A 23,237-nucleotide genomic window follows, 5' to 3' on the forward strand; every position below is an offset into this window, starting at 1 on the left:
TTGGGAAATTACACTAATAGATTATGTTCCTGAGCAGCCTGCAGTTGTTTCTGCTCTTTAGAGTTGAATCACTACACCACTTCCCTACAACTAGCACCATTGTTTATTTTAAAGAAGGACAAAGAAAGCAATTTTTCTTCAGAATGAAAACCGTTTCTCCTCCAACTTGCTTTCCTCTATTTGACAGAATGCCATTGTTTAGCTACATGTTTAAACTGAATGGGTAGGCTAGGTTTTTCATCAATTCAGGAAGGAACCCCAAATCTACCACTTGCAATCATCAATCTTATAGGTTTATGGATTTTCAGATAAATGATTAATCAGAAAGAACAAATTACTGTGAGTAAGAAAACATTCATTGAACAGCATGTATAGGTGTTAGGGACAAATAAAGCGGATACAGCACGATGGTGCCCAGTCTTTATTTATTTCCAAGATTCTAGAAAAATGTCAGCTTCCAAAGGCTGCTGTCAATCAGAATATGAGTATGGCCTTTCAAAAAGAAGTGCTTTCTAATTTTAAGTTGAACTTCGGCAATATTAGTTTCTAGCAGTTTTTCTCCTTAGAGGAGATTCTCTTAAGAAAGTGAAATTATATGTCTGTGTTCTCTGATTGCTGGAAGAAATTATGTTTCCTAAGTATGTGCAAACCAAAATAGTCTTTACTCAGATACTAAACTTTAAGGTGGTGGTTTGTCTCAAACTTCTGTTTGAGATATTTGAGTATCTGGGGAGGCACCTAGCTGAAATTCGTATTTCTAGGGCCACATAACAAGAGATCATGATTGGGTGAAGCCCAGCACTCAGTTTGCTAACTGCCAAAGTCCACAAGCAAGCATAGTGATTCTGGTGTAGGCAGTCCAGGGGGCCCCCTGCTATAAAGGGGCACTTGGACGCTTCTCTTCTGAGGACCAGGACGCACAATGCAATTGCCAAACTAAGTCCTCTTTTGAATTCCCATTTCTCATCACCCTCCAAATGCAGCAGAATCTCAAGGCTTTTATGTTAACCCTTATATACCCCCATGTCAAAAGTACTTTTTCTTAAAGATAAACTTAAGAATTTCATGACTAACTTTGTCTCTCCTATCAAGCATTACAATTTGTATTAAACGTTTTTAAAGATGGTAACATCTCCTCTTTTGTGCATGGCAGTAACACTCACCTTGGTGGGCCACTTTTTTCTAAATGTGCCTCATCTTAAGAAAGCCCAAAATGCCAATAGATGCATGGGAGTTGGCAGTCCTTACAAAGGTACACAGTAGTCTGTGTCAAGATGGAACATGTTAGTTGTTGAAATGGTCCTAGCAGACAGAGGGAAGCTAGTCAACAAGAAGAAGAGACTGTGCAAGGCTATCCAATAAGAACTGGAGATAAAAGCAGCGCTAGAGTTTTCAAGTAAGCTATTGGGATAAAGAGAATTCAACTTATACAACATTTGTCAAGATTCGACCTGCATTAAAAAAATTTCTTTCAGATAAACAAGATAGTAGGCAACTCTTAGCTCTTATGATGCTTTGGTGATGTAGATAAAGTCGCCCCTTCTAGGCAGACACTAGCTCTGTGGGATCACTCCTGGGTGAGTGAAGTGCAGATTCAAATTCAGTCCCCTCTTTTCCCCTCAGCCTAACTCCTAATGCAAGACAATCAGCAAATCAGTCTCAACACATCTCCAAAGGACTGCCTTTTACGTATATTTACCTACTAGAAAAAGGGGTATAAGACAATACTGTAAAATGATAGAAGGAAACCTATATTTGTACTAGATTCCATTGTTTCAAAAGATGTAAATACATTATCACAAGTCCTGACTTCCATCCCTGGGGAGAGGTCTATTTCTGTAGTTTTGTTCTAAAACATTTCTTTTACTTTGAGACTAGGGGAGTTTTCCTGCATCCTCAGGGGTGATGGAGAAGTTGCAATATGCCGGCCTCCTCAGCCAGCTGCAGAGAGTAAAGGAGCAGTCCCAGGTGATTAATCAAGCAATGGCAGAGCTAGCAACCATTCCCTACCTACGGGACATCAGTCAACAGGAGGCAGAATTGGTAAGTATTTTTCTTTGTTTAAGGGTTTCATAGGCCCAGCATCAACAGAAAAGTGATACGGTCTGGAAAAAAAAAACTGTGGTAATAAATGTAGTCTGAGGGCAAACTCCCCAACCCTCCTGAAGCGTTCTCATGACAAAACTGAAAAGTGTAGGAAGGTGTGTGTCTGGTTTTTATTTGCTCACATTAACTAGCTCCCATTATTACAGCAAAAACGTTGTGATGTGTAGAAACATAGAAAGGGGCTGGTTATTTACGTTGTGTGTCAGGCTTCTGGTTTTTGTTAAAATGAGATTAATAAGCTCCAAGATATATTGATACATGATTCTCTTTTATGAAAAAGTGAGAGGACAAAAGAGTAATTATTGTATAGAAAAATGACCCTAAAAAATCATCTTTAGAGTTTTCTCAATCACTTCTAGGGTTAAAATAGGTATTGGCAGTGCCAACACTAGTACCTTTAGATAAATCAACAAAAGTTGTTTATTTGAAAGGAAAATGTAGCTAGTCAACATAGATGGTTTTTTTTTAACTGAATTGACGAGTTAATTTAGAAAACCAGACACTTTAGCCACACACAGACCTAGGCAAAAGCTAGTTGAAGGGATTCTCACAGAAATAATCTTCAGACAGATGTGCATATTATAACCATAATTAATATCAGAAATGGTAGCACCTCATTTGAAAAAGAGTTTACTGAACAGTGTGTTGCCCATTCAAGGAAAGGTAAAATTTACTCTATATGGAGCTCCTAGTGTGTTGTAGGGCAAGGCCCTTTACTGTGAAGCTTTAATTGAGAGTAGCTGAAACTAATTATAGCCCCGAATTGAATTCACATAGTAATGATAAGAACAGCCCAAACTGATTACCTGTAATTTTCAGATAACTAAAGAAACCCTCCCTCCTTGAGCTTTTTAAGATTTAATCAAGAAATGAGCTGCCAACATTTATAATGTTCATCTAAACCAGCTAAAAGCATGTTAAATAAATACTGATATTCAGAGTAAGCATACAAAGTTGTATGACTAGCCAAATAATAAAACTATGCATACTAAAGATGAAAACTATGAAATAAGTCTATGAATCAAGGAATTACCAAGTCAAAACTGGCAATGATACTTTCTAAACCTTTACGTTTGCGTACAAAAGAATACTTTCTAAAAGGCTAAGTGTTTATCCTGCCATTCATAAAGCACTCAGAAGTATAGTAAGTATAGAGCTTTCAAAGTGCATATTATGGCCAATTTTACATGATTAATGCTTCTCAGAGATAAGAGGAAGCAAAGAAAATGTTAATTTAAGAAGCCGGCAAAATGTTGATCCTGTCTTCCTGAAAAGCACATTCAAGATTTAAATGAAAAATACAGGGGAATTCTCTGCACTTAAGTCTTCTTAATCACACATCTATGACTTTTTGGTTTTTTGTTTGGTTTTGTTTTTGTTTTTTTACTGGAAATACTTAGTTTTCAAAATATACACAAAGGAGCCTCACAGTAGCATTATTGACATTCCTTTCTAAAGTGTAATTTTTCTCTATTTGAAACCTTAGAAAATGAAATTTCATTGGATATTCTTGTACTTATATGCCCAGCAGAAAAAAACTGAAATATATATGGATGTATATCTGTATGCCAAATATTCAAAAATTATGTATAAGGTTTCATGACCCTCAATAATAGATTTTACTTTGTAACTTACAAAGAGAATTAATCCTAGTAATACCCTGTATGCTGCTATCTAAACAGTGACTGTTTAATAGAAGATTTTTGAATGACTCAATTCTCTCTCTTCCTGCTTACACTCTGCAATATCTAAACCAAAGAAAGATTATCTAAGGGTCCATACTGTTTGATGCCATAGTGAACTGAACTGGTATTTTTTGAGAACTCTTTTTAACCTTTGAATATCACACAGCTTGATATAACTTCATTTCATTTTTGTGGTCACCTATAGACCATGTGTACAGGATAGTTTCACATTAGAGTACAGTAGGTGCCTGTCTGGGACAAAGGTTAGAATGTTTAAAACCTTTGAATGGGACCTAAAAATTTTAAAACCTTGGCTATTTTAAAATGTTAACGAAGAAAAGAATAGTAAAAGAAGTTAAATGAGCCAGATTCTTTAAGAGGCAATCAAACGGCACAACTGTAGTATTGTCCTCTGGTGAGCTTTTGCATGATGCCTAGAATTATGATACATTAGCCTCAGGAGAAAACGCTAAAACGCATTCATGTACTACATGCCATTTCCTGAGAGAATTAACTACTGCCTTCATTCTTTACAACCCAAATCTGTTTTTCACAAAACATCAACACTTACTACATTAAAGCCTATATGTTTTCTACAAATTTTCAAGAAGAATCTTTTCATTGTTTCAGTATTTTATATCTGTAATAATATTCAGCAATGACAAGCAAAGATGAGGTGGCAATATTCATTGTAGGAAAGATGAGTAATAAAATCATCAGCGTACAAATGATTTTTTAATTAGGTTTTAATCTGTGTATTTAGAGAAGTTACTTCTGTGTGAATTCCTGTGTGATAATTTTTATCTTGGTGCCACAGCTGCAGTCACTAATGGCAGATGCTATGGACACCCTTGAAGGAAGAAGAAACGATAATGAACGTGTGTGGAATACAATCCAAAAGGTAAAACTTTGAGCTGAAGGAAAAAGATCTATTATTCTCAAGGAAAATGTCCATCTTGGGTCAAATCTGTTTGGAGGATAAAAAGAAATCCAAGTTCTTTGGGCTGTTTTTTGTTTTTCTTTTTAAAAATAAATGCAGCTCTCTCCATGGAAGTGTGACCAAAATCAAATATGGATTTATTTAATCTGCTTCTTTTCCAACAGACTGTGTTCATATGCTTTCATGATTTTTCTTCAGTATCATGCTTATTTTCATATTCTATTTTCATTATCTGCACCTTCGTTCTAGGTTTTGTAATTCTTTGAAGCCCTTTCATCAGTGTTTTAGTCCACTCCCCAACTATATTTCCACTTTTTTCACTTGAGGAATAATGACTACATTTCAGGGAACTACAAAGAAACTAGCACATTGATGTTTGTTGTAAAGGAATAACATACTGGTTGTTAGAAATAGAGGAATATCCCATCAGTTGGCTACTGGGGTTTAAATTCAGGAAGTGCCGAGATGCACCTGGACCCAAGTACTCAGAAGACTTGTGTGACACAATAGGACCCTCTGAAAATGTAAAATTTAGTAATCTTGGGTCTCCAGTCAAGCTCAAAGTAGTAAGTTCTGATTGATCAACTCCCCATTCATCTTCCTCCCATCATTGTAAGAACCCACCAGGGGAGACTGGCATCAGGAGATGTGAAACAAAAGAACCTTCAGTTTAAAAGCCAACTCTAAGGGATTCTGGAGCATCTGAGGAAACACGTGTCTTTTGTAATGAACTCAGAGACCCTGTGATATACAGTTGACCCTTGAACAATGTGGTGGTTAGGAGCACAAAAATCTACATTTGGCTTTTGGCTCCCTAAAAACTTAACTACCAATAGCCTACTATTGACTGAAAGCCTTATGATAACATGAAGAGTTGATTCACACATATTGTATTGTATATATGTATTATATACTGTATTACAATAATGTAAGCTAGAAAAAAGAGAATATTATTAAGACAATCATAATGAAGAGAAAATATATTTACTATTCATTCAGTGGAAGTCGAGGTCTTCACCCTTGTTATCTTCATGTCGAATTCACTGAGGAGGTGATTGGTTTTGCTGTCTCAGGAGTGGCAAAGGCAGAAGAAAATATCCCTATAAATGGACCTACACATTTCAAACCCATGTTGCTCAAGAGTCCACTGTATGGACAAAAAAACAGAAATTGACTGTCAGCAAATATGTGTTGAATACATATCTACCATGCCGGAAAAAAAAGTTAGATATTGGGAATATTGTGCTCGGCAAGACAGGCACAGCCTTTGCCTGTATGGTCCTTATGATCTACAAAGCTACTTATGGGCTAACTGAATATTATGGAATAAAGGGGATGTTCAATGATCTATGGAAATAAATGGCAAAATAGCCTTGTCTAGGAGGTCAGAAACACTGTCTCTAAGAAAATGGTATTTACACACCGTTTAAAGAATGTGTAGTGGTTTTCCAGGTAAAAGGGGATATTTCTAAACAGAGGGATCACTTTATACCAAAAGAGTTTTTTTTAAAAAAAAAAGCATGGCACATTCAAAACTAACCAAAAAGTAAATAAGATATTTCAAAATGAAGTGCAGAGGCAGGAGAAATTACAGAAGGACTTCTAAATGAAGTTTGGATAGTTTTAGAGTATATTTAACTAGAAAATGTTTTTAGGACATCTTTAGGGCTGTGGTGGGGAGAAGAGATTGAGGGGCTGCAGAAATGCGGGGACGTCAGTGATAAAGTAGGGATCGTCATCCCGGTGAGACATGCTGGCGTCTTGGTTTAGGGTTGTGGACACAGAGAAGAAAAGAAGCAGATGGACCTAAGAAATATTCAGGAAGCCACATCTATAGGCCTTATTCAACTGATGGGATCTGGGAGTTGAGAGAATAGAAATGGTTAAGAATGATGCCTAGATACTTGCTTGAGCAATTGAGCAGGGAATAGGGAAAAGTTTGCTGGTGCCATTTACTAAAGAAGAAGATACTGTCATAGGAGCAGCTTTTGGCCAAGAATATAAATGCCTTTAGAGTTCAGTTGGGAGAAAGAAACCATGCCAGATATATGAATGGAAATTTAATATAAAGAATGGTTAACTAACTTATGAAGTTGTTAATTAGGTAACTGAAGAAGCAAAGGAGAACAGTAAGTTGTTACAAAGAAAACCATTAAAGAAAGCAACTACCATGTCTTAGGGCTGGGGAATCAAAGAGAAGTTGGAATGGCTAAAACTTAGAAACTTAGAGCAAGGACCCTGCTATGCCAAAACCCAGACCCCCCACTAGAAGGTGCTGCTCAGCAGGTAATGATGTCCCTGAGGTTGGAGTCCTGAAGGGCTGGGACCCAAACCTCCAAGGAGGAACCACTAACCCACTGGTGCTGTGGGAAGTGATGGGGAGGTGGGTAGTAATGGATGTAGTTTGCAACTTTTGTAAAAACTAAATTTGGCTGCTACTGCAGAAAAGAAAGTATGTTTCTGATTGAAGGTTTGCTGACAAGACACTCCCAGGAACCCTAAAGCAGACAGAAGTAAACAAGAAGCAAAGAAGAAGCAAGTCCCTTCTTTCTCCTCTAATGCCCTCTGATGCTAGAATCTAACAGTTGGCAAAAAAAAAAAGAAATGGAATTGCAGAGTCCCAGCCATATTTATCACAGGGCTGGGTATAGAAGAGCAGATTTGGAGTTGCAAGGCTGTAGGTTAACAACTGGCACAAAAGTGCGCCTATGTTCACATAGGGTGCTGGCAAGACATCCAACAGGAAATACAAAAGCCTTGAGTTCTGGAGAAAAGACTGAATAAAGATAGATATTTCTTAGTCACTGGCAAATTGTCATTAGCTGAAATCATGGCTTAGAAAGAGTATAATAGAGTAAGGAGACAAGAGGGCCTTGAGAAGCACATTTCAAACTTAGGAGGAGAAGCCCATGACAGAGACTAAGAAGGACTGGCAAGAGGAATTAGAGATAGAGTAGCCAAACGTGGTCCTGATGAGACTCGAGTAATATAATCACATGTCTCTCTTGGCTCTAGAAATAGTTGTTTAGAACAGGGGTCAACAAACTACAGTCTGCAGGTCAAATCTAGCATATTACCTATTTTTGTCAATAAAGTTGATTTCACACAGCCATGCCATTTTATTTACATGTTATCTAAGTCAACTTGACTGAGTTAAGTAGTTGCAACAAAAACTATAATAACCACAAACCCTAAAATATTTACTATCTAGCACCATCAAAAACATTTGCTGGCTGGGCACGGTGGCTCATGCCTTTACGTAACCCCAGCACTTTTGGAGGCTGAGGCAGGAGAATCACGAGGTCAGGAGTTCGAGACCAGCCTGACCAACATGGTGAAACCCCGTCTCTACTAAAAATACAAAAGTTAGCCAGGTGTGGTGGCGGGTGCCTGCAATCCCAGCTACTCAGGAGGCTGAGGCAGCAGAATCGCTTGAACCCGGGGGATGGAGGTTGCAGTGAGCCGAGATTGTACCACTGCACTCCAGCCTGGGTGACCAAGTGGGACTCCATCTCAAAAAAAAAAAAAAAAAAAAAAAAAGTATTTGCTGTACTCTGGTGTAGAGTGTTACCTCTCCCCAAAAAAATTGCATTTGTACAGTAAATATTTGTATTTACAACTCCAAATGGTAATAGAACAATAATCCAATTATCACCTTCTAGGGACCAGCTGAAAAGATACAATAAGGATTGACATGACATCTGTCTATATCATGTAAACAACAACTAATTTCACGTCACTGGAAAGATCTTTGATACCCATGTTCATAGGAGCACATCCTATGATGGATTTGCCACTATTTTGCCACTATTGCAGTTGTTATCTATTGCTGTGTTAGAAACCAAACCACTCCAAATGTAGCAGTTTAAAACAACAATTCAAGACCAGACTCCTGTAGGTGGCTCTTACTCAATGCCTCTCATTCAGTTTAGTCAAATGGCTTCCATGCATGGGGCTGGAGTCATCTGAAGGCTAAGATGGACTGAACTTCAAGATGGTTCGCTCACATGGCTTACAGTTGACAATAATCCGCTGAGGTAGTCGACTGGAGTACCTAACTATGGCCTCTCTATGTGAATTAGGCTTTAAACAGCATGGCAAAATAGTGGCAAATCCATCACAGAATGTGCTCCTATGAACTGGGTTTCAAGAAGGGGAGTATTTTAAGAGAAAGGAAGTAGAAACCATCAGTCCTCTTAAAGGGTAAGCCTAGAACTTGCACAGCAAATCCCATCACATTGTACTCATTAAAGCAGTCACAGGCCAGCTTATGTTCCAAGGGTTGGAAGAATCAATCCACCTCCTCTCAATGAAGGAGTAATATGTGCATTCAATGAGAGAATAAAATGATGGCACCATCTCGGAAACAATGTACAGTAGCAGGACTGTGACTGTGTGTCCCAGGCTAGAAATCATACATTCAAGCAAGCAGGAGGATAGTAAAGTCAAGGCCTCCAAGGCTGAAACACAGTACAGCCACTCTACCCAACCACTGGGTATCTAGAAAGGCTCACTGGTGAGCAGCCAATCTTTCCAAATTAAAAGCCCTGATAATGATCATCACTTTCTAAATGAGAGGTCTTGAGGAAGATGTGAATGGGAAGGAACAAGGTGCCAAATTTTTCCCAAGGGCTTTTAATTTGGTTAATGTGATTCTACAAAAGATGATCATATCACTTTCAGACAATTCCGGTAGCAAGTAAGTAATTTCCTTTTACTGCTACAGAGTTAATTTGCATGTGCAGAAAAAAAAATAATTAAAAAAAAAAGAAACCTAATTGTACAAGCTACACTGTGTTCTGAGCCCAGTAGAAGTTGATATCAGCATCACCACCTCTGAGATCTGTTATCTGTAATAGAAACAGCTGTTGTACCTAATGAAAACACTTGAAATTTTCATCTGAAGCAGCAGAATTATAGCAGAACCTCCTAGTTCCACATAGTTAAAGGGTCTGTCAGAATCTCCATTACCTAACACAATTTTCAGGGCTCTACTTTGTTATAGGTCTATAAAAAGCCGATCAAGATGAAATCTGATTCATGAAAGCTGACCTCCTATCTACATTCTGTTTTCTTTGAAGTTTCTCTAAGAGCCCAGAAAGAGAGCGAATGAAACAAATGTATTTTCTCCTGATTCACCAGAATGGAAATATATTCTTTACAGAGTTTTAGGAAAGTGGTTGTTGTTTTGGTTTGGCTTTGCAGAGTATTTCCTAACAATTAACTCAAGAAAGATAGATGCCTATAGGTTTAGCTATGCAAACATAAAATTACCAGGTTATGATTTTTTAAAAAAAGGTAAATTTTTATGTGTTGGAAAGTCCCCTGCCACCACATATTTAATTAAGGATAGAACATTTGCTTAGTTTTGTTATATAACTAAAACACCTGAGGAAACATATTCTTTTGAACATCCCACAAATCCTATTGACACATTGCTCATTTATGTATTCATCACTCATTTACTGGTACCTCCTCTATGTCAGTCGTCATTCTAGACATTGGAGAAACAGCTGTGAACAAGTGTGCCCTCATAATGTTTGCACTGTACTGAAGTAGGCAAACACTACCTAAAGAAATACAGGATATGTTATAAAGTAGTGAATGCCCCCTCGGAGAGAAAGCACAATAGGAAAATGGAAAGTGCCCGAGGAGAGAGCATATCATGCAAATATCAGGTGAAAAACATCCCAAGTAAAGAAAACAGCACATGTGAAACCTGAGATTGGGCCGGGTACAGTGGCTCACACCTGTAATACCAACACTTTGGGAGGCTGAGGCGGTGGCTCACCTAAGGTCAGGAGTTCCAGACCAGCCTGGCTAACATGGTGGAACCCTGTTTCTACTAAAAATACAAAAAAATTAGCCAGGCATGGTGGCACGCACCTGTAATCCCAGCTACTCAGGAGGCTGAGGCAGAATAATCGCTTGAACCCGGGAGGCAGAGGTTGCAGTGAGTCAAGATCACGCCATTGTACTCCAGCTTAGGTGACAGAGCAAGACTCTATCTCAAAAAAACAAAACAAAACAAAAAACACCAAACCTGAGATTGGAGTGTGCCAACATGCACAAGGAACAGCAAACAGCGTAGGGTAACAAGCTGAATGACTGAGAGTAGTAAGAGATGAAGTGAGAGGGGACATAATGCTTTGCAAAGAAGCACTCTAATCTGTTAAGTTGGAAATAGATTGAAGAAGGCAAGAATGGAAGCAAGGAAATGAGTTAGTCGGTTATTGCAGTGAGAGCAATAATGGTGGCTTAACCCTTGAAGCCAGTGGTAGGAGTGGAGGTAAGAAGTCATCTATTCAGAAGCGCAAAGGCTGATTTAGAGGGAGACTAGTAAAAGAAAACACAAACAAAATAAAACAAGAAAACCCTGAACTAGCATTTTGGAGATTGGGTCAGTCACAAATTAAATCAGAAGCCACTTCCTTTCTCTGGTCCTCGGTGTTCTCATGTGTAAAATAAGGATATTGGGCTGGATGATTCTAAGTCCCCTTGCAGCTCTGATTGAACAGGTCTTTTGAAAATCAGATCATCAAATAAAAGGATAGAAGTTAATATTTTCTGAGCTCTTAGTAGGGACCCAAACTCTCCTATTTACTTTACATATACCAAACTCATAATCTTCACGAGAGGTAAAAAGTATAATGTATTAAAAAGAGAAGTTTAGCAGTTTGCCTAAAGTCACACAGCCAGTAAATGGAGCTAGCAAACGATCTGACCTTGGGGGCCTAAACTCTTTCTTGATAAAAGTCCAGGTTTTGTGCTGCCTGAAAAGGCCTGAGTGACCAGCATTGTTGTCTGTATAGTTGAACATTCAGGTGTGAGGCCGAGTGGGCAATTAAGGAGACCTCCAACCAAAGTGGAATTTAGCTATAAACCAGCCCAGTTTGTCTTCAGTTCTCAAAATAAAGTTCTTTCAATCTGAGCTAAAGAGTCACTGAGGAATTTGTGCTTAGTCCACCTCTGTAACTCACTTGTATAGGATCCTCCATCTTTGTTCCTTAGTTTTCCATCTATATCCAGAAAGAATACAGAGCCTAAATCTGGAAGTCTTTAACCATTAATTCAGCTCGCATTCATGGGACAGCGGGCAAGTCATAGCCTTCTGAGAAGCATGATGTGTCCTTACCAACACCACTTTTAGATCCCATGATTTTCTGTTACCATTGAATCCCAAGGTCCCTTGGAGTTTTAAGAACTAGGCTTAAAGTAAATAGAAAAAGGGATCTTAAAAAAAAAAAAAAAGTACCAACTGTTAAGTTGGAACACTTCTATTTCTTCTTGTCATAGAATCAAACAGCTAAGCAACACTCTGTCTGCAACTAAGAAGAAAAAGTTATTTGCTCTTCATTTATAAAGCCTAAACCTGGCACTGAGAAGATCAGCATTTAACATGGTATGACATAAAGTATTGTCTTGTTCTGCTATGGCTCTGGATCACTGATTGAAAACTAAATGAGAAAAATAAAACTTTGTTACATTAAAAGTAATGAGAAAAGTGCTCCAGCATATACTTTCGGACCTGTGAGTTTTCCTGAGGAGAAATGCCACTTTAAAATTTCATCTAATATAATATAGTACCTCCTAAGCTTCAATGAATCCAACAAATAGAGTATAGGTAGATCTCTTTAAACCATCCATATGAATTTATTCAAAATTATTTTACTGCTTGTGTTCCTTTTAACCTCAAAATCTTAACTTATGAATCATACTCATTGTGATCATACAGAAATGGTATTCATTGATATACTAATTTGGTCTTTTCAGATGAAAATGTGATGGAGTTACATGTCACTTAGCAACTCTGTTCTGTTCAAGACTGTTGAAGTAGGCAAAGCAAACAGGAGAGAACACAAATTTGGGAAATGGGGCAGGGGCAGTTGGTTGAGAAGGTAGAGGGAAGAGCAAATTGGAACGTGTTATTTACTTTCCACATCAGCATTTAAACCCAAATCCTTCCAGAAACTCTTCTGAGAGAGATTGTACACATGGCACTATCATTCATCGGCCAGTCATTTGGGCTGACACGTGGCTAGGTTAGTACTTCTGAGAGTACTGCTGTCTTTTCAAAGATTCAGCAGCCATACCATTCATTTGCAAAGCAGTTTTTCCAGCAGTCAGCCTTTTCCTGTGTGTCTTGTTCTTTAAGGAGTCTCTGCAGATTTATTGCAATTTGATTGTGAATCTTCTTGCTTTTGGTTATCGGCTTCCTCATTAGCATATCCCCAAATTCCTTTACAGTGTGTGTGCTCCAAGCACTGCTAAGCAGTTCTGTCCAAGGCGTAGTGCGGATCATGCAGGGAAAGAAACCTAAGTGCTTTTACTGCTGATCACGCTGGGGAGGAGAGGAAAGGTTCCGAGGACAAGCAGGGAGGGAGACAAGGCCCAAGGGGCTGAAAGAGGCCAGGTTGCTGGGACAAACGAATCTGTGTCAATGGCATCCAGGCCAGCAACTGCAGTGGAAGAGCCTTAACTAAAGTCCTGGCAGAGCCTCGTGATTGTGGTCATGAAGCTAAATTCTGGGGCAATCGGACCTGGGAAGAGAGGACTTCATTTTCAGATGTTTACAGAGCAAAGCCCAAGCCTCACCTGCAGAATGGAGAAAGCCGAAAGCGTTGGTCTGGCCATCTTCCCCACCACAGTGCGATGCTCCAAATCTAGATGGTGAACTTCAATTATCATTTAAACCAACATCTTTCTCCTCTGACTTCAAGGGAAAAGTGTAAGGTTAATAGGTAAAACATTTTCAGCAGCTGCTCAGCAGCTGCATTTCCTAATCACCCACTTCCCACCTGTGCTTGGCCTTGCCTCCAAAACTGGAAACACCTCTTTTAAGTGCTTTGTTGGCTGAAAATACTGTCTTCTAAAACTTTCATGATTTGGCAGGAAGCCTCTGCGGCAGAAGTATTTCTGTGCAGGTGTCAAATCGTGGCATAGCCCTCATCTAGGGAGCATGTATCAGGAGCTTGGCCACTTTTAAACAAGAATTTATCAAGGGGCAGACAAAGCTAATCTGCCACCATTCACATGTACCTAATAAAATACTATGTTACCACACAAATTATCAAACTATGTTAGTTTGTCTGAAGCTTGCTTTTTAATAACTATCACAATTGGAACAAGCTATAGAAAAATGTATTTCAGATAATTAATTAATAATGATGATGACAGATATTATCAGTTTTTATTCCTGATGTCTTAGTGTGTGCCAAGCATTTCAATACATTATCACATTTAATGATTGCAACAACCCTATAAGAGAGACATCTCTCTTGAAAGATGAGGAAAAATAGCTGTGTAGAATTAAAAAAACAAGTCCAACTTTGTAGTGACAGGGTTTAGTTTTGAATCAGATTTGTTTGGGTCAAAGGCTTGTTCTTAATTGTTAGCTCGCACACTTATATTAAACCAAAGCTGCCACAAGTCAATGGCACAAAAAACATTGCCTGACCTAAGTTCAGATTCTGTAAGACAGCCAATGAGACAACCTTTGAGTCTGCTTTTTGGCAGGGAATCCTTTGTCCATCACTAGGTCACAGCTTGCTGCCCATCTGGCGACTTGCCCACACTACTTTGTGGTAGCTGCCTAACCCACTGCACTTCCGTGAATCATGATGCTCTTACTGTCCTCCCTTACCATCCTTCCCTTTGTAGACATATCATGTTAAGGTTTGCTTTGATAGCTCACTATTTTCCCTCTTTCTGCAACTTCAGAACTTCAAGGAAACAGCTTAAAAGTCTAGACATTTCTGCGGTCTACTTACTGTTGCCCTGAGGGTCACTCTCTGGTGAATAATCTGAATTATCATCCGCAAATGCATTAGGCTTTCAGTGAAAACACAATTTTATAAGCATACATTGCCATAACCCCTCCAAGTTTTACCATCACAACACAGGGGGCCTTGAGGCTGGAAGTGGACCAACACAAAGTCTACCACCTCCACTGCCTGAGCACTTTCTCTGCCTGATCCACTTATGAGCTAATTTATGGAAGTGACTAAAACAGAAATTGGAAATGCTCATATTAGTCCAAACCTATTAGAGGAGTTTTATCTTTGCAAAAGTTTTTCAAAATACATCTTTCAAAATTTCAGTGTAATAGTCTGGTGAGAGGAGTGGAAACATATATCTCAATTGTATTTTGAACTGAAGAGTAAGTTTGTGGTTCCTTCTATACATTGCTTCCTTTAAATTACTAAAAGTGTCTTCTTTGCTTGGCAGCCCAGCATTTTATTGCCTGTCTTTTATACATTAAGTTTTGCAATCCTTTATAATTCTGGAGAATAACAGAATAACAGCTTATACCACTTGGTAGCTAAATGAACCATAGGACATCTTCCATTCTGTATTGAAAGTGGGATTAATATGGAGTTCAGAGCAATTGACTTATAGCTCATTCAGTCATTTATAGTGTACTCATTATACCTTTCATCTTTGAGAGAAGGGCAAAAATAAAAGTGCCTTTACATGCAGCTCTAAAGGAAGATATGGATCATTTATCCTTCTGATTATGATTTTCTTAAAATGATACCTGTGGAGAAGGGGACAAGACTGGAATCTAAAACACACACAAATTCCAAGCAAAATATACCCATGTCTCTCAGCATCATCAAAACTGAATTAAACTAATGTGTACTCTACCAAAATGACTTTCTGCTGGAGAATAGACTCTGGAGAGGAACATGAGAGGACTAGTGAGGAGTGTGGACATATGTTGGAGAGATCCTAACTGAGATGTAGAATAAAGTAAGACCTATCTCTTATTACAAGAAATTTGAAAGGCTTTTAACTTCCAAAGACCTCTTATGGAAAGAAGGCCCCTTCAGCTTTACAATAGGTGATTCACTTTATCACATTGATAAAGTTATCTAGAAGCAACTGGTCAAACTGATTTGAGAAATGAAAGCACATCTTCCTAAGGCACAGGGGTCAAAATCATTTTTTAAAAACCTGTGATACAGTACTTCTACTTTGAAGAATATGGAGCAGGTGTGCTTTCCCCCATTCACCCCATTACATACAATTAAAATTCCTAGGTATGGCTGGGCGTGGTGGCTCATGCCTGTAATCCCAGCACTTTGGGAGGCCAAGGTGGGCAGATCACCTGAGGTCAGGAGTTTGAGGCCAGCCTGGCCAACATAGAGTGAAACCCCATCTCTACTAAAAAAAATACAAAAATTAGCTGGGTGTGGTGGCACATGCCTGTAATCCCAGCTACTTGGGAAGCTGAGGCAGGAGAATCACTTGAACCCAGGAGGCGGAGGTTCCAGTGAGCCGAGATCATGCCACAGAACTCCAGTCTGGGCAACAGACCAAGACTCCGTCTCTTAAAAACAAAAAAACAAGGTATCCCAATCTTCCTATTGTAATAAGGTAGTGTCAGAGAAGAACAAATAGGGAGTCTAGACTTTTATCCCCAGTAGGAAGTAAATCTCTCCTTTTCCTTCCCCATTCTTGCTGGTATGGTGTTGGATGAGACCTGGTAGAAAGTCAGGATTTTTAGCACGCAGCAATGGTAGTGAGTCTTCTCCCACAATGTCGTGTCAGTGAAAGCCATGTGGGAAACAGTGATAAAACATTCCTACCCTCCAAGCCACGAAGGTATCAGTGGAAACCTAGTGAGGAGCTTGAACTCCCATCCCCAACCAGAAGTAATGAGAAGCCTCTCCATCAGGTGTTATGGAGGGTGAATTGGGAACCTGAACTTCTGTTTCCACGTGGAAGTAACGAGGCAGATCCCTCGTAACAAAATACCCAAAATGTCCAGACTTAAAAGATCACTCATCATACCAAGAACTGGAAAGATCTCGAACTGAATGAAGAAAGATAATCAATGACTGCCAAAACAGAGATGTCAAATATATTAGAATTATTGACATTTCAGGCCGGGTGTAATGGTTCATGCCTGTAATCTCAACACTTTGGTAGGCCAAGGCAGGCAGATCACTTGAGACCAGGAGTTTGAGACCAGCCTGGCCATCATGGCAAAACTCCATCTTTACCAAAAATACAAAAATTAACAAGACATGGTGGCACATGCCTGTAATCCCAGCTACTCAGGAGACTGAGGCAGGAGAATCGCTTGAACCCGGGAGGTGGAGGTTGCAATGAGGCGAGATCATGTGATGGTATTCCAGCCTGGGCAATAGAGCGAGGCTCTGTCTCAAAAAAAGAAGAATTATCTGACATTTTAAAGCAGGCATTATAAAATGCTTTAATGAGCAATTACAAACACATTTAAGTGAGAAAAATAGTCACAGCAAATAAACAGGAAGTATCAGCAAAGAAAGAGAAAGTATAAAGAAAAACTAGAAATTTTAGAACTGAAAAAAAAATAACTGAAACAAAAAATGTATTGGATGGACTCAACAGCAGAATGAAAGGGACAGAGGAAACAATCAGTGAAAGAATGATAGAACAATAAAAATTACCCAATCTTAGGCCAGGCACGGTGGCTTATGCCTGAATCCCAGCACTTTGGGAGGATGAGGAGGGCAGATCATGAGGTCAGGAGTTCGAGTCCAGCCTGGCCAACATAGCGAAACCCCATCTCTACTAAAAACGCAAAAAATTAGTTGGGCATGGTGGCATGTGCCTGTAATCCCAGCTACTCAGGAGGCTGAGGGAGAATTGATTGAATCCAGGAGGCAGAGGTTGCAGTGAGCCAAGATCACACCATTGCACCCAAGCCCGGGTGACAGTGTGAGACTCCACCTCAAAAAAAAATTGCCTATTCTTAACAACAAAGAAAAAATAAACTTAAAAAAGCCTCTGGGGTCTGTAAGACTGTAACAACAGATCTAACATCCATGACATCAGAGTTTCAGAGGAAAAGTAAGAGCAGGCATGATGCAAAAACTTCTCAAAGAAATAATGGCTGAAAACTTCCCAAATTTGGCAAAAGACAAAACTATAAATTTAAGAAGTTCAGTGGATATCAACTAGGATAAGCCCAAAGAAATTCATACCAGGATATATCATAGTCAAACTTCTGAAGACTATTAGCAAAAGTATCTTAAAAAAAGCGAGAGGGAAATGATGCCTTATCCATAAGAAAAAATAAATGACAATGGCTTTCTCATAAGAAACTATGGAAGCCAGTGGGAAGTGGCGTAATATTTTTCAAGCACTAAAAGAAAAGAATTACCAATCCAATGCAAACATCTTTCAGGAATAAGGAAGAAATTAAGACATTCTCAGATGAAGGAAAACTGAGAGAATTCATCATCAGAAAACCTACTCCAAAAGAAGAGTTAAATAAAGTTTTCTGAATAGAAAGGAATCAAAAGAATCACCTAAAAATATCAAAAAGGCTGAAAGAACACAGTAAGTAAAAATATGACTAAAAATTATACACTTTTCTTCTCCTCTTCATCATGTTTGGTGGGGGAAACAAAAATAATAACATTGCTTAATGTAGTTCTCAATTTATATAAAGGATTTAAGATAATTATAAATGGGAGAGGGTGAAGAGACAAAGAAAGAAATGATTCTATACTTCAAATTTAAAATGAACACACATACATATTTTACATACACACATATAATGTAATATCTAGAGCAAATACTTAAAAAGCTATACAAAAGATATATCAAAAACTCTGGTTAAGTCAAAATGGAATTCTAAAAACTGTTTAAGTAACCTCAGAAAGGTAGGGGGATAAAACAGAAGCAACAACCAAAAAAAATAAAAATAAAATGGCAGACTAAGGTCTAACATACCAATAATTACACTAAATTTGAGTGGCCTAAATACACTTATTGAAAGACAGAGACTGGCAAAATATTCAGAATATGACCCAAATATTCTGTCTACAAACTCACTTCAAACGTGATGACATAGAAAGTTTAAGGTTTAAAAGATATAAAAAGAAATACCATGTAAACTTTAACAAAAGGAAAGCAGTAGTGGTTATATTAATATCAGACAAAGGAGACTTCAAGCAAAGGAAGTTACCAGAGACAGGGAGGGATATGATATTCTATAACAATGAAAGTATCAATCCACCAAAAAGACAAAGCAATTCTAAGTGTGTATGCACAAACAACAGGGTCTGCAAAATATATGAAGCAAAAACCGATGGGACTAAAAAAAAAATAGACATGTCCACAATTATAGTTGGAGATTTCAACTGCCCTTTCTCAACAACTGATAGAACAACTAAACAGAAAATCAACAAGAATATACAATAACCCAGTAACACCATCAAGCAACAGAATCTAATCAACATTTATGTGCCCATGGAACATGCACCAAAATAAATGCTATTCTGGATCATAACAAACTTAAACAAATTTCTAAAAACTGAAATCATAAAGAATGTGTTCTACAACTGCAGTGGATGCAAACTAGAAGTTCAGTGGATATCAACTAGGATGAGCCCAAAGAAATTCATACCAGGATGTATCATAGTCAAACTTCTGAAGACTATTAGCAAAAGTCTTCAAATTAGACCAGAAAATTAGAAAATTAGAAAAATCTCCAAATACTTGGATACTTAATGGATCAAAAATGAAGTCTCAAGGGAAATATAAGAATATATTGAACTGAATAAAAATGAAAATATAACATATCAAAATTTGTGGGATACAGGTAAAAGAGCAATGAGAGAAAAATTCATAGCACTAAATGCATATATTATAAAAGAAGAAACTATCTCAAATCAATAACTCAAGTCCGAGTTCAAAAACCTAGAAAAAGAAGGGCAAAATAAACACAAAGCAAGCATAAGGAAGAAAACAATAAGGATTAAACTAGCAATCAATGGAAATGAAAACAGAAAAATAGAGAAAACCAATGCCACAAAGAAGTGGTTATTTGAATGGGTTAGTAAAATTAAAAAAAAAAAAAAAAATCTAGCAAAACTAATGAATAAAAAAGGGAGAAGACACAAATCACCAATACCAGGAATGAAATGGAACGTCACTACAGATGCTGCAGACAGTAAAAGGATAAGAGAATCTTTAGAACAATTCTACATATATAAATTTGACAACTTTGATGACATATACCAATTCCTGAAAAAACATGCTACCACCACTCACCCAATATAAAATAGTTTCATTAACCCTCTATTCATAATTATAAACTCCCCAGAAATCTCCAAGCCTATATTGTTTCACTGGATGATTCTGCCACACATTTAAAGAATTAACACCAATTCTGCAGTTTCTTTCAGAGAATATAAGAGTAGCAAAGCCTTCCCAATTCATATTATAAAACTAGTATTATCCTAATACCAAATCAGACAAAAATAGTACCAAAAAAAATTTACAAACCAATATCTCTCTTGAATATAGAGGCAAAAACTTAATATTATTAACAAATATAAATTAGCAATATGTTTAAAATTACATACCATAACTAAGTGGGATTTATCCCATAGATGCAAGGATGTTTGAATATTTCAAAATCAGTACAATCTACCATATAAACAGATTACACAAGAAAAATTACAAGGTTATATAAATTGATGCAGAAAAAACATTGGACAAAATTCACACGCATTTATGATTTAAAAAATACTCAGAAAACTAGGGATAAAGGGGAACCTCCTTAAATTGTTAAAGAGCATCTCCAAAAATTCTACAGTTAACATTACACTTTATAGTGAAAGAATAAAATCTTTCCCTCTAAAATCAGGAAGAGGAAAAGGATATTAGCTTTCACCGCTCTTATTCAACATAGTGCTGGAAATTCTAGCCATGGCATTAAGGCACAAAAAGGAAATAAAAAGCATGTAAAACGGAAAGAAAGAAAGAAATCTGCCCTTCCCTATTTGCAGATAACATAATTGTCTACGTAAAAATCTCCCCCCAAAAAATGAGTTCAGCAACGTTGCAAGATACAAAACAAATGTACAAAACTCAGTTGTATTTTTATATAATAGCAGTGATCGGGGACACTAAAATTTAAGACAGTATTATTTACAATTACTCAAACAAATGAAATGCTTTGGTGTGAATCTAGCAAAACATCTACAGGACTTGTATGCCTAAAATTACAAAACAGTGATGAAAGAAATCAAAGCTCTAAATAAATGGAAAGATATACCATGTTTATGGATTGAAAGATCTGACATAATATAGACATTGAACTCTCAAATTTGATATACAAGACTTTTTATATAGCTTCAGTAATCAAGAATTTGTGTACTGGCAGATTAACACAAAGTTCAATGGAACAGAATAGAGAACCCAGAAATAAACCCATATATCCTCTGCTGATTTTTTTTATAAAGGAGTAAAAGCAATTCAGTGGAAGAAAAATAGCATTTTCAACAAATGATGCTGGAACATTTACACATCTGTAGACCAAAAATAAAAGAAAACCAAAACACAGCCTTGACCTAATCCTTATACTTCATACAAAAATTAACTCAAATTAGGTCATAGGCTTAAATGCAAAATATAAAACTATAAAACTTCTACAAAACAATAGGAAAAAATCTATGGGATTTTGGTCTATGCAAACTTCTTAGACTTGACACCAAAAGCACAATCCATAGAAGTTTAATTTATAAATTAGACTTCATCAAAATTAAAAACTTTATCTGTGGAAGGACTCTTAAAAAAAAAAAGGATGAAAAAAGCTCAGCATGAGAGAAAATACTTGCAAACCCCACATCCAACAAAAGACTAATCTATATACAGATTCTATAAAGAGCTCTCAAAATTCAGGAGTAAAAAAATCAGTCCAATTTGAAAATGACAAAAGATATGAACAGACATTCACCAGAGTGAATGACAAGTGAGCATGTTAAAACATGTTCAACATCACTAGCCATTAAGGAAATGCAAATTAAAACCACAATGAGATGTCACTACACACCTATTAAAATGTCTAAAATGGGCCGGGCGCGGTGGCTCAAGCCTGTAATCCGCGGTGGCTCAAGCCTGTAATCCCAAAGCCTGTAAAAACTTTGGGAGGCCGAGACGGGTGGATCATGAGGTCAGGAGATCGAGACCATCCTGGTCTACACGGTGAAACCCCGTCTCTACTAAAAAATACAAAAAACTAGCCGGGCGAGATGGCGGGCGCCTGTAGTCCCAGCTACTCGGGAGGCTGAGGCAGGAGAATGGCGGGAACCCGGGAGGCGGAGCTTGCAGTGAGCCGAGATCGGGCCACTGCACCCCAGCCTGGGCTACAGAGCGAGACTCCGTCTCAAAAAAAAAAAAAAAAAAAAAAAAAAAAAAAAAAAAAAAAAAGTCTAAAATGAGCAATAATGACAATACTAAATGCTGGTAAGGACACAGAGAAATTAGATCACTAATACATTACTAATGTGATGTAAAATGGCACAACCACTGTGGAAAATAATATGACACTTTCGGGCGCGGTGGCTCACGCCTATAATCCCAGCACTTTGGGAGGCCAAGGCGGGCGGATCACGAGGTCAGGAGATCGAGACCATCCTGGCTAACACGGTGAAACCCCATCTCTGCTAAAAAAAATACAGAAAATTAGCTGGGCGTAGTGGTGGGCACCTTCAGTCTCAGTTACTCGGGAGGCTGAGGGAGAATGGTGTGAACCTGGGAGGTGGAGGTTGCGGTGAGCAGATCGCGCCACTGCACTCCAGCCTGGGTGACAGAGTGAGACTCCATCTCAAAAATAAATAAATAAAACTAAATATAACCTAGGGATAACATCACTATTATAAAGCCTAAGATCAGTGTTTGAGATATTTGGCAGATGCTGCACCTGATCAGCTGGCACCACCCGGACAGATAAACTGGCTCATCTGACCTTGTGGCGTCCACCCAGAACTGACTCAGCACAAGACAGCTTCGACTCCCTTTGATTTCATTTCCAATCCAACCAATCAGCACTACTGAAAAAAAAAAAAAATTAAATGTGCAACTCCCATATAACCTAGAAATTGCCCTCCTGGGCTTTTATCCCAGAAAAATAAAGACATGTTCAAACAAAGACCTGTATACAAATGTTTATAACTTATTTTACAATAGCCCAAGTTATTGTAACTTATTTTACAATAACCCCAAACTGGAAATAATCTAACTATGCTTTAAAGCATGAATGGTTAAACTAACTGGTTAATTCATATCATGGAATATTAGTCAGTGATAAAAAGAAATAAACTATTGATACAACAACCTGAATAAATCTCCAGAGAAGTGTAGAGTTATATACTATATAATTCCATTTAGATAACCTTCTTGCAATAACAAAATTATATAAATGAAGAACCTATGGCTAGGCACGGTGGCTCACTTCTAATCCCAGCACTTTGGGAGGCTGATGCAGGCGGATCACTTGAGGCCAGGAGTTCGAGACCAGCCTGAGCAACATGGCAAAACCCTGTCTCTACCAAAAATACAAAAACTAGCCTACTGTGGTGGCACATGCCTGTAATCCCAGCTACTCAGGATGCTGAGGCAAGAGAATCACTTGAACCCAAGAGGCAGAGGTTACTGTGAGCCGAGACTATGCTGATTGGGTGACAGAGCGAGACTGTCTCAAAAAAAAAAAAAACTTGTAT

The 23,237-nt window shown here is 38.0% G+C and overlaps 1 protein-coding gene across 1 annotated transcript in view; it reads left to right on the plus strand.

Moving 5' to 3' along the window:
* The window catches only part of SPATA16 (spermatogenesis associated 16), a 266,735-nt gene that overhangs the window by 237,535 nt on the left and 5,963 nt on the right, over window positions 1-23,237 (plus strand). The window contains exons 9-10 of the mRNA XM_010383875.1: window positions 1,879-2,043; window positions 4,609-4,692. Coding sequence (XP_010382177.1) covers window positions 1,879-2,043; window positions 4,609-4,692 — 249 coding nt within the window. The remainder of the gene's footprint in view (window positions 1-1,878; window positions 2,044-4,608; window positions 4,693-23,237) is intronic.

Source organism: Rhinopithecus roxellana, chromosome 1, assembly GCF_007565055.1.
Source record: "Rhinopithecus roxellana isolate Shanxi Qingling chromosome 1, ASM756505v1, whole genome shotgun sequence".
Taxonomy (NCBI): domain Eukaryota; kingdom Metazoa; phylum Chordata; class Mammalia; order Primates; family Cercopithecidae; genus Rhinopithecus; species Rhinopithecus roxellana.